General features: G+C 47.9%; 1 protein-coding gene across 1 annotated transcript in view; it reads left to right on the top strand.

Moving 5' to 3' along the window:
- Nucleotides 1-12,500, top strand: part of reln (reelin) — a 134,679-nt gene that overhangs the window by 78,061 nt on the left and 44,118 nt on the right. Inside the window, exons 5-11 of the mRNA XM_061252696.1 lie at nucleotides 6,846-6,878; nucleotides 7,137-7,215; nucleotides 7,404-7,500; nucleotides 7,972-8,023; nucleotides 9,749-9,845; nucleotides 10,484-10,724; nucleotides 11,678-11,823. Of these exons, the coding sequence (XP_061108680.1) occupies nucleotides 6,846-6,878; nucleotides 7,137-7,215; nucleotides 7,404-7,500; nucleotides 7,972-8,023; nucleotides 9,749-9,845; nucleotides 10,484-10,724; nucleotides 11,678-11,823 (745 nt within the window). The remainder of the gene's footprint in view (nucleotides 1-6,845; nucleotides 6,879-7,136; nucleotides 7,216-7,403; nucleotides 7,501-7,971; nucleotides 8,024-9,748; nucleotides 9,846-10,483; nucleotides 10,725-11,677; nucleotides 11,824-12,500) is intronic.

Here is a 12,500-nt window from a genome sequence, read left to right as displayed (position 1 = left end):
GAGAGAGAGAGAGAGAGAGAGGGGGGCAGATAGATGGAATTTACTTTTAAGAGCTCTTTACATAACATCAAGCATAGTTTTGATGAATATGAAGTAGGAAAGATGTTATTAAACAAACTCTAAAGAGCCTAAAATAAGGAATAAAAGAGCAAAACAGATTTTCAAAAAATAAACTGGACTTGGGCTTCTTTATAGTGTCAGATTAGATTCCCATCTTTATTAACATGACATATCACCCCCTTTATCACCCACTCGGAGAGAAATTCATCAGGATTTCTGGTTAAACTTGTAGAAAGCTTACACAAGCTTCAGTGTAGCAGCTATCGGGAGACAGAGAGTGAAAGGTATACAGGGTATACAGAGGGAGAGGGGCAGGTTTGTAACGAGAGAAAGAGAAGGAGAGAGGGGGAAGTTATACAGGGTATACAGAGGGAGAGGGGCAGGTTTGTAACGAGAGAAAGAGAAGGAGAGAGGGGGAAGTTATGCAGGGTATACAGAGGGAGAGGGGCAGGTTTGTAACGAGAGAAAGAGAAGGAGAGAGGGGGGAGTTATACAGGGTATACAGAGGGAGAGGGGCAGGTTTGTAACGAGAGAAAGAGAAGGAGAGAGGGGGAAGTTATACAGGGTATACAGAGGGAGAGGGGCAGGTTTGTAACGAGAGAAAGAGAAGGAGAGAGGGGGAAGTTATACAGGGTATACAGAGGGAGAGGGGCAGGTTTGTAACGAGAGAAAGAGAAGGAGAGAGGGGGAAGTTATACAGGGTAAACAGGGGGATAGGGCCAGGTTTGTGATGCTGAGATATGCTGAGCTTCATTCTGTGAGTTTATGCAGAGCCTGCTTAGAGCGCTGGCTGAGCCAGCATTCAGCTATTAAAACCTGGAAACGGAGACGGGAGCGAGGGAGGGCGGGCGGGCGGGCGGGCGGGGAGAGATACAGCTCCATGATACAAATTCAAATTCAAATTGGCTTTGGCAGCTTGACAAGAGAACTTGTGTTCCTGAACCACTTATTTGCAGATGATGAAAGCTAACAGAATAAATAATTTAGCAAAAGCAAACCAATCCTTCCCCTTCGTCCCCAACTCAACCCTAAAACGGATTTGGGGGGGGACGGGAGGGGGGGGGTAATTTGATAACCGAAGAAGAGCGGGGAACAGCACGTATGGATTTCTCAGAGGGAGCCGGCCGTGCTTCCAGAGCCTCCCTGTCATCGCGGCAGTCCGGATTGTTAGCGGTAGCGTGCGCGGATGTTTTCCGCGTTCAGCGGGGAATTGGGATGAAAGGGAGAGAGGCAAGATGGAACCCTGCAATGCTGGCAAATTGGCTGATAAATATTTAGTCAGTGCTGGTTTTGCCAAGACGTTATTTTTTTTTTTTTTTTTCGCGGATAGTTAAGCCCTTACTGTTTAATTCATGAGATGTCAGCAGCCGGCGCCAGATTTATGAGGAGGAGAAGAAGAAGAAGGGGAAGAAGGGAAGAGGAAGCCATGGCGGGCCTCGCTTTCAACCTGGAGGCCTCGCAGGGTTAAACAGGAACGCCAATTAAGCGCCCGTTTGATTCCCGTCCTAATAACCGTAACCGCTAATGGTTTAGCGGGGACGCCTCCTGGGCACGCCGTGGAGGGGCGGGGCGGTCGGCGACGTGTGGGGTTCGGGACGGCCTTTTTTTTACGACCGCACATCAGTCACTTCACCGCGGGGGCGCTGATTATACCTCTGCACCCGTTCGGCGGGAATTAAAATGGCATCAGTCCTGCAAAGCGCTGTCACCGGCATAATGCGCCGGTGAAAGCCCGGCGTATCCATCAACGCCTCAGGAGCGCGCCAGGAACACAAACACAAAACCTCATTTAATTGAGCACCTCGGAGTCAGAAAAAGTCATTTATGTCAGAGGATCTGCCAGCAGGGTCTGTAATCTCAGATTTAGAGATTGATCTGTTCGCCTTGCAAAGAGACAGCAGGCTGATTAGGAAGTGTTGAACCACTATTCACACTCCACATGGCCTTGCAGCCTGATGATGTATCACCAGCGTAAGACCTGGATTCAACCAACATTCGTCCTTAGAATTTACTTTCATATAAATGCAAGTGAAACATGTTTTCATCAAAAAACACAGTTTGGCAAGTTCATTGCATTCAAGTTGTGTTTTTCGGAATAAAAAATGACCAATTTTGTTTCATTATTAACTCATGTTTGGGATGATTGGATATAAATCATTGCAAGGACACTGATACGGTCAAACTCCATGTACTGTATAATAAAGAACAACCAGGAATAAGAACCAGTTCTGGGGTTTTCCCTAATTTTCACATTGTACATGGAAAATAAGGGACAATATATTCATGGCATGGCTGCTATCAATAAAAAAAGCGCTAAATTCAGTACAGGAAGGGAAGCTTCCATAAAAATCGCATTGAAATTCCACCAGGACAAGAGGATATTAGGACTTGGGGCACTTCAAAGTTCAGGCCATTGAATGAGGCTTTAAAAGCTGCTAAGGAAATGAGAAATATCTAAGCAGGGTTGTGATCCGGGAGAAAGGAAAAGGGCTGAAGGATGGTGCTTCTGAGTCGAGGAATCAGGAACGATCAGAAGGAGGCAGAATTATACCAGAACAAATGAGAAGATTAGGGTGAGGGACAGAAGCTCAGTCTTCTGCAAGGATTTGAAGAGGGAGAGAGAGAAGGGGGGTGAGGGGGAGTCGAACCATCACTGACTCAAAGTCCGGGAGCGCCTCTTCCGTAACCCTGCTGCCTTTCTCCACGAGAGGGGCCTGAGGCAGAGGAGAGAAGGGGGGCAGTTTTTTAGGAGGAATGGCCCCAGGTTCGGTGGACCAGTGGGGTGCCTCTATTTCATGTCTTTTCTTTCTACGCTGCTGAAACAGAGTTGTTTGATTCGGAGCATTGATTGGTTTTGGATTTGGGTGTCAGTCTGAAGCAGAAGGTTGAGGGGCTGTGGCCCTTCAACATGAGAATGAGTGCACTGCAAAAACCAAAAAAACAAGTCTCAACAAGTTCTATAACTTTTTTGCTAAAATAGACAAAAATTTTGGTAATGAAGTGAGGCAGTTTTGCTCATTTTAAGATTTGCCAGTGGCGTAAGGAAATTTCACTTGTCAAGCAAACCGGTAACTTAAAACCAGCTAATATTTTCTTAGTTTTTAAGTCTCATTACAGGACTAAAACACGTATTAAGAGGCTTTCAGGGCTTACAGTAAGGCTTTTTGCAACAGTTGTGATTCTGGGTGTGTGTGGGGAAAGTCCCCAGCGTATCCGATACACCGGTTGCGCGGTCACGGGGAGGAAAACTGGCTTCAAACGTCCCCGGCTGGCTCCAGGCTTCCTCCGACAGGCCGCCTGTCCTCCCACTCTCGGCCCAATTAGCCTCCGCGCGCGACTCCGTTTGCCCCGCTACTCTCCGCCCTGCGCCCCTCGCGTGTTTGTTTTTCCCCCTGCTGTCTATGCGCTGGCGGCTTTATATTATGGAATCGCATGACAAATGAGAAAATGTTTCCACTTTCCGTCTCGCCCGGCGAGGAAAAGTGCTGAGCCGCCACATCGCGGCGCGGAGCGGGAGACGGGCGAGGCTCAGGGCGCGGACGGGAGACGGGGCTCCGACTGGAGCGCGGAGGAGGGGTGGGGGGTGGGGGGCAAAGGGGGGGCGTGCTGGCAGTACATCACAGGCCCTCCCTTGACAGGACGCTCCAAATGCTCCTCTCAGTAGCACATCGCCAGACCCTTTAATTTCCACCGGCCCAATAAATCAGCCCCTTTATGGCGGCTCCCGGCTCCACAGGCCCTCGGATGGATTATTAAATTCACATATAACTCATGTGAGCTACGGTCCCACAGGAGAGATCAGAAAGACCCCGATGGGCTCCTTGCTCTGTGTGACAATTGTCCATTCTTCATCTCCCGGGAACCTTGAAAAGCTCTCTCTGCCGCTCAGTGTATCCGTCCCGTGTAGATTTACTCTCCCGCCGGCTTATCTCCGCGCGGGCAGCACGGGCCGTGGCGCCCGGCTCACCGTGATTGATGCGGTGGGAGTGACCCAGCTGAGATCACCCACGGCTCCGATTGGCTCCGGCGCCGGAGATTTATTGAGTCCTTCAACAATGTGTGGTAGTCACGATGCACACCCGTTTTAGGCAGTCGTTACCTTGGGCTACCGTCTTCCGTGACTGCATAGCACACACACACACACACACACACACACACACACACACACACTCATACACACACATATTCATGTGTATCAGACAATTGAAGGTCACTTGACTTGGGTGGTATCTAGCCATTTCTTTCTGTCTCATCATCAGTTGACATAACTGGTAACCTAACCCCGCCTTGCTGTCAGCCTGGTTAAAGAGTTTGGGGGAGATGTACTGGAGGCCATCAGAGAAAACTCCATAGATGGAGAGTAAGGAAGATTAGTGCCACAGATGGGAAAGAGGAAGGGGGATAAGATTTGGAATGACTTTTGCCCTTCATGTTTTGTGTGAAGATGTCTGAGGCTGCCAAATCTCGTCCTCATTTAGTTTGGAGAGCTCAAACCCCCACTGTGCCCGTTCCTCTCTGAGTTTGGGAGGGTTTAGAGGGGGAAAAGGCTGTTCAGCGGTGAGTGTAAGCCCTGGCCACGGAGATACAGGCATTAGCGGAGATCAGGCTCTAATAGTGGAAGCAGTAATTGAAGTATTTAAGCAAGTGAGAGGGATTAGGCAAAACTGCAACGAGTGTGACTGTCGGCACTCTGAATTAGGGAGAGAGAGACGGAGAGAGTGTAAGAGTGGAGAAAGACAGAGGAAGGAATGAAAGAATCAGAGTATCAGTGGAGAGATGGAAGAATCAAGTGAGAAAAGCGATAGTTGAAGCAGTTTTTTGGAGCCTGAGAGGAATTACTGAACTGACGGGTATGGGGTGAGAGTGTGCTGAAATAACTTGAGGATTTTTAACATGACGATGTAGTCGCTGAGGTTCTGGATGGATTAACATAAATTGTTGTCATTCTGAGTTCAAGCCGGTCCCTAATCCCTACCCTAGAACCTTTCCGCTCAAAAGAGCGGCATTGATCATGTTTTTCCAAAATCAAAATGAAGGCCACTCTCAATTAAAAGCAGTAAATTGGTCATAAAAGATGGTTGAGGGAATGCACTTCCCTTCACTTCAGTGACATATTGAATACAGTAATGGCCCTTATGGCACAGTGACAGACAGACAAACAGACAGAAAGAACAGCACTGAGCTGGCTATGCCTTCCTGCAGACTTTCAGTTGAGTTCAGCATCTTTCTATGTTGCTGCACACCCTTCGTTATGTTTGACCACTTAGGTTTGGGACATCCGTGAATTTAACTTGGTTCAGCCTAAATCTAAACTGTAGACTACATATCCTCAAATTTGCCTTTCTTTTCGACTTGATAATTTGTTGATGAATAAATGTCACTGATTGACCAGATTCCAGTCGGCTGGTGTCCCAAGTCTAAGCCTAAATTGCTGATTAGAAGGAAGGACAGATACCAACATTACTACTGATCTCATTGGCCAATTTTGAGTATCCCCTTGGTAGGGTCCAGGGGAAGGGTTCAGGGGCTGGCCTGAATCTCAAAATTCTAATTAACATTAATTAAAATTCCCATTCATCTTCATTAGGGAAGTCCCACTCGAATAGTGGAAATAAGTTTGGATTAGAATCTACTTGTTACGCAGGCTGAGGGATGGGGGCAGGGAAAGACTGTAAAGACAGAGCTCTCCGGAGGCTTGTCGCATTATCTCACCTGGCAGTTTTCAGAACTTCCATAAAGTTGGGTCTGAAGTTTGAAATGAGGTGATGCGTTATCGCAGCTGCCGCTAATCAGGTGTACAGACTTTCTCTGAAGAGGTAGATTATCCCCACATTTGAACAGAGTTCATCCCTTTCTAAAGAACCCTCTATTCTTGGCCCAATTAGAGGAGTTGAAGAAATTGGGCTGGGATGGTGAATCAGGTGGTCAGGGGATTTTGTGGAAGTTTGAACCATCATCTCATCTGGTTTAAGGAATTTAGTTTTTGGTGAGGGTTAGAGTCCTCAGAAGCTCAGAATGGAATATAAGACCTGTGTGTGTGTGTGTGTGTGTGTGTGTGTGTGTGTGTGTGTGAGTGTGTATATGTGTGAGTGTGTGCATGCTTGTTCATGCCTCTGTGAGTGTGTGCACATATACATATCTGTATGGACGTGTGTGTCTGTGTGTTTCTAATTTGAGTGAGTGTGTGTATCTATGTGTGTGTGTGTGCTCTCCTCCGTGCCCTGTCCCAGGAGAGACGGATGGAGGAGAGAGATTAAGGCAGGCCAGTGTATGAGAGCAGCAGGGCCAGCTGGGGGGATGGAGGTTAATTGCTGGCCGTCCGTTAATCAAGGTGGAGCGTGAGCCCATTACGGGAGAATTACTGTCAGAGCTGGGCCGTGCACCGGGCATTATCAGCTGTGAGCAGGGGAGAGGCAGGGGAGCAGTCTGCCTCCTTCAACTTTATGATTCCTCTTCAGGTTGTTTCAGGAAACCTCTCTTACTCACATATGCATTCTCTCACAATCCTTCTCAGACACACACACACAAACACACACACACACACACACAGATACACTAACACACGTACATACAGACGCATACATGCACACGCGTGCAGAAACTCACAGACACACATACACACACACACACCTACACACACACACACACACACACACACACACACATATACACACATTCATTCAGAAACACTTACACACATATATTAATACTTGTACATACGGATGTGTGTGTGCATGTTTTTGTACACCCTGTCCACTCTAAAATGGCTCCTCTGTGTGTTCCAGCTCCCACAGAGAGCCCTCTGAGACCCAGCTTAGGTGAGTACTGTTCTGTACCTCATTTGTTCAGCCAGCAGGACTTTGCTGTTGTGGCGTACATCTTCACACCTCACACTCTCTCTTTCTCTCCTCCAACTCTCTAATCACATCCCTCTTTCTTTTATCTCCTTCACTTTGCCCCCACCTACATCAATCCTTCCCCCCCTGTGTCTTTCCAACATCTGTTTGGTTCTTATCTTTCCTCCACTGTCCCTCTCCCCTAAACATTCTCACACTCTCTGGGATCCTGCCGCGTAGCTGAGGTCCACGGGAATCACGTTATCCTTCGAGACGACTTCGACTCCAACCAGCAGGGGGAGCTGGACCCCAGTATCTGGTGGGTCACAAAACAACAGATGTTTATGTTTGTAGTTTGTTTTTTTGTTTTTTTGACTGATGTGTTCATAAATTACTCATGAATGACAATGCCGCTGCTTATTTTTCCCTCTCTTTCACTCTCTCTGCCCTTCACACGTTCTTATCTCTTTCCTTCACTTCTCCCTCTCCCCCTCTCTCTGTGTTCAGGTCAGAGTGCAGTAACTGCGAGGTGGGAGAGCAGTGTGGGGTCCTGATTCACGGGCGGTCGGTGACCTTCTGCGAGCCGTTTGGACAGAGAGAGCTGGTAAGTGTCACCTTGCGCCGTGAGCTGTCACCCTGGCAACACCGTCAGCGAGACATATGCGTGCGCCGGCTTATCTACCCATGATCCTCTGTGTTCCTTCTCTAACTGCTGAAGTGTGAGGATGACATGCCAGCACACAATAGAGCAGTGTGTCTGATTCTGTTTACTGTGATGTCATGAGATTTAGCAATGCCCCACATCATTACTGACTGCAGGAGCAGCTGGAAAGCAACAGGAAACACACACACATACACGCACAAACACTCACGCAAACACTCAAAAAACACACACACACACACACACACACATACACACCCACACACACTCACGCACATACATACAAGTACACACACACACACACACACACACACACGCACACACAAAATTGATTTGCTGTGAGAAATAAATGAGAAAAAACAGAGAAAATGAGGTGCTCTAACCCCTGTGACCTGTAACCTCTGACCCATTCAGACCACCCTGCCTCTCAACACCAGCACAGCCTCTGTCCTGCAGTTTGCGCTAGGTAAGTACAGAGTCTTAGTACTGTATCAACTAACCCCCAAAACCTGTCACTGCAACCCTTTACACCCTGCGACACCCATCTCCACCCCCAGGGCCATCGGTTCACAGCTAGGCCTATCCTTAGGGCCGGGAGGCTCACTGTTCCAGAAGATTCTTCCCTTGCATTTAGGCATTCTGCTCATTCACATACTGAGCCAGTCATGGAGACTGAAGCTCTCCATGACTGGGACGCACTTCCTGGTTTAGTCTTCCTTTACCGTTCCCCTGGTAACGCTGTACACCTGCCAAGCTCTGTCGACGCTGTTGTTTACAAGCACGAGTCACCTTCAAATGCAACAGTTCTTACCCAAGAGGTCTATATAAATGCGTCCACACATATTATGGCAACAGTTGTTTTGCAAGTAAGAGAAAAATTATGTGGTGCTTTCATTTTTTTATTTACCCCATAATATCCATATCTGTAATCCCATTAGAGCAGGAGCTGTTTAAATTTACCTCTAGCAGCTGCGCACAAACATAGATGACTGAGGAATGGTGAGAGAGAGTGTGTGTGTGCCTACAGTATAACACACACATAGGTGTGGGGTTTTGTTTAGGTCATCATGAAGAGGAGACGTGAGAGAGGTCGGGGGTCAGTGAGGGTCAGGTGTATGCATGTGTCTCTGCTGGATGGAGATAGGGGAGAGGCACAGAGGTGTGTGCTCATGAATCCCACTGTCTCCATTAGTGGCCTTTGACCCCCTGGCGCCCTACCCCCTCGGCCCACTTCATTGCCCCCGGTGGAGGGAGCGGGGGCACTTTAAAGCGGGGGCACTTTAACGCGGGGCATTTGAAGTCCTCAGCACTTTCTTCCTCCCCACCTCCCTGCTGTAATGCTGCTCAGAACAGCTAAGCTGCCTGTTTACCGCCCTGACACCATTTAGACATCATTTCTACATTCAGAGGTAGGGACTGCTGGGAGCGCCAGAGGGCAGGATGGAGGAAATTGAATTGATGAAAAAAGCTGACACATTAACACTTCTAGTAGTCTCTCATCCACAGTCAGTGTGATGTTAAAGCCCAGCCTTGGTTCAAATATTTGTTTCGGATTCAAATACTTTTCTGTGCTCTATTGATCTTGACTGATGCTGTAAGGAGCATCAGAGGGGCGGGGTTTACACTTTACACCAGGTAAGGTGTGAAGTGTTCCATTATAGCAGGGAAGCTTAGTCAAATGCAGAAAAGTCTTTGACTCCAAAAAAAATGATATTTGAACCCAGGTTTGGGTTCATCTCCTCTTCTCTGCTCTCCCAACTCCCTTTGACAATCTGTCTGTGTGTATGTGTCTGTCTGTCTGTCTGTCTGTCTGTCTGTGTGTGTGTGTGTGTGTGTGTGTGTCTGTCTGTGTCTGTGTGTGTGTGTGTGTGTGTGTGTGTGTGTGTCTGTCTGTCTGTGTGTGTGTGTGTGTGTGTGTGTGTGTGTGTGTGTCTGTCTGTCTGTCTGTCTGTCTGTCTGTCTGTCTGTGTGTGTGTGTGTGTGTGTGTGTGTGTGTGTGTGTGTGTGTGTGTGTCTGTCTGTCTGTCTGTCTGTCTGTCTGTCTGTGTGTGTGTGTGTGTGTGTGTGTGTGTGTATGTGTGTGTGTGTGTCTGTCTGTCTGTCTGTCTGTCTGTCTGTCTGTCTGTCTGTCTGTGTGTGTGTGTGTGTGTGTGTGTGTGTGTGTGTGTCTGTCTGTCTGTCTGTCCTGCAGGCTCAGGCTCATGTCGCTTCAGTTACTCGGACCCCAACATCAACGTTGCCTTCAGTGTGAACGGCTCGGAGGAGTGGACCACCCTGGAGAAGATCAGGTTTCTCTTCCCCTTTCATCACTCATTTCCCTCTCGTTCTCACATTTATTACTGCTCTCTATCATCTCTCGCTTTCTCTCTCCCTCTCCTGTCATCCGCACGCCGAGTTCCATCCCCCTGTCTCTCCATCTGTCACCAACACTTCCTCCTCCTCTCTCTCTCCCCTCCCTTTCTCTTTCTCACACCTCCCCACTTCTGACGCATCATGTCATTTCACACATCTCCCTGCATCCATGTCTCTCCTTCTCTCTCTCTGCATCTCTATCCCTGCTTCTATATCTATCTCTGCTTTTCTCTCTCTCTCACTCTCTCTATCTCCCCCCCCCCCCTCGGCTTTCTCTCTCCCCTTCTCTCTTCTCAAATTCAAATTCAAAATGCTTTATTGGCATGAAATACATTGGTACTCTAAGTATTGCCAAAGCGTAGACATAGAAACAGGAACAGAAATGATGATATAGTGTATGTTATATGTATTATACTGTCTCTGTTTCAGCACTAAGTTTAATAAACTCCTGCATGAACGTTACAGGAGCTCAGGATAGAACTGTCTGGAAGCTGTTGGACAGTGATGTGTCTGCAGGATAGACGGAATCTGTTTTCCACACTCAAGCTGTGTGTGTGTTTGTGTGTGCGTGCAGAGCCCCTTCTAACAGCACCACGGTGGTACACCTCCTGCCCCTGCCCCTCGCGTGCCGGGGGGAGGGGGTGCGTCTGCGCTGGGCCCAGGAGCCTGTGTCAGGGCCCGAGGGGTACGAGTCCTGTTGGGCCCTGGACAACGTGCTCCTGGTGAACACGGCCCACCGGCCCCCGCTGCTGGAGGACAGCCTGGACCCTCCAGACACCGCGAACTGGCTCTTCTTCCCTGGGGCCACGGTCAAGGTAAGGCCCCCTGCAGACCCGGAGCAGAAATGTCATGCTTAAGCCTGATTTATACTTCGTCACATGACCCTTGTGAAAGCTGTCGATTGACAAAAAAAATTCAAACGTTTTCCATGGAAAAAAGTGTTGCTCACCTCTAGAATTTTGTTATGTGGTGCACACAGTGTTGATTGGACAGCCAGACGGAACACTGAAATTCATTGTTATGGATAGGATACACCAGGTGCTGCCATATTTAAAAAAATCTAAACATCAGCAGTTTGGGGTCTCAGTCGCATAAAGACAACAGAACCCTCATTATAGTCCTTCGCTGAGGTATAAATGCAAAACATTGTCCCACACTCATTTTTGTTGTGGGAAAAAAATGACATGCGACACAGTATGAATCAGGCTTTAGTGTAGGGCTTAGTGCCGCTAATAACAAATAAACTGTGCAGAAAAAAAACAGCCAGTTTGGAGTAAACACACTGGGATTCTGCACTCATTCATGTAATACACTTCTGTTAAGACACTAATAGAGGGAATACTCAAGAGACTTATCGGAGTGCTTACAGACAGCAACCACATTTCACATGCATTTCTGTTAGCCCATATTCACTATCAGATTCAGTGTAAGATACAGTGCTGTGCAACTGTTGTAAAAGAATCAAATATATTACCCTGAGCATGGTAGTGTGTGGTTTGAATCTTAAGCAATCTGCCCAGTGCTGAGTACATGCTGTTTGAAGTGCAACAAGCATGTTGTCAGAGATATGTGCTGATACCTTGATGGAGAGTGAGCTGATGTTAGCATTAGGGCTGATCAATTTAATTTCCTGTCTTTTGAGGCTCTTGGTAAAGGCAAAAATTTCACTTGAAACATAGTAGTTTTTGTGATGAATAAATACTCAATACTGTCTGTATTGTGTATATACATATATATATATACGATTTCCCACATCCTTTCTCTCCAGCATGCCTGTCAGTCAGAGGGCAACGCCCTGTATTTCCATGGAAACGAGATGTCAGGCCACAGCTTTGCCTCCACGCGAGATATCGACCTGCACCGCGAGGAGGGGCGGAGCTACTGGGAGGAGGAGTTTGAGAGCTCCCCCTCAGGGTGAGTAACAGTGAGGTCATCGCCGTGACCCATGACGACCCCGTCCCTTTTTTCTGCTGATGATGTCAGCGGTGCTTCTTCTAACTCTTTTAGGATTTGTCACGGATGTATTTATTACCAGTTAGAAGCAGGACTTCCAGTGCGGAAAGTGGAGGCTGGTGCAGTGTTGGCTGACAAATGTAGGCCCTTAGTGTGTGTGTGTGTGTGTGTGTGTGTGTGTGTGTGTATGTGCGTGTGTATGTGTGCTTGCATGTGTGTATGTGTGCATGTATGTGTGTGTGTGTGTGTGTGTGTGCATGTGCGTGTGTATGTGCATCCGTGTGTGTGTTTGCATGTGTGTGTATGTGTGCATGTATGTGTGTGTGTATGTGTGTGTGTGCACGTGAATGCATGTGTGTGTGTATTAGTGTGTGCATTTATGTGTGTGTGTGTGTGTTTGCGTGTGCGTGTGTGTGTGTGTGTGTGTGTGTGCATGTGTGTGCGTGTGTGTGCGTGCGTGTGTGTGTGTGTGTGTGTGCATGCGTGTGTGTGTGTGTGTGTGTCTGTGTGTGTATGTGTGCGTGCATGCGTGCGTGCGTGCGTGTGTGTGTGTGTGTGTGTGTGTGTGTGTGTGTCTGTGTGTGTGTGTGTGTGTGTGTATGTGTGTGTGTGCGTGTGCGTGTGAATGCATGTCTGTG

Source organism: Conger conger, chromosome 8 (assembly GCF_963514075.1).
Source record: "Conger conger chromosome 8, fConCon1.1, whole genome shotgun sequence".
NCBI lineage: Eukaryota > Metazoa > Chordata > Actinopteri > Anguilliformes > Congridae > Conger > Conger conger.
The sequence above is the reverse complement of the archived record's forward strand: the minus strand, read 5'-3'. Positions and strand labels throughout refer to the sequence as shown.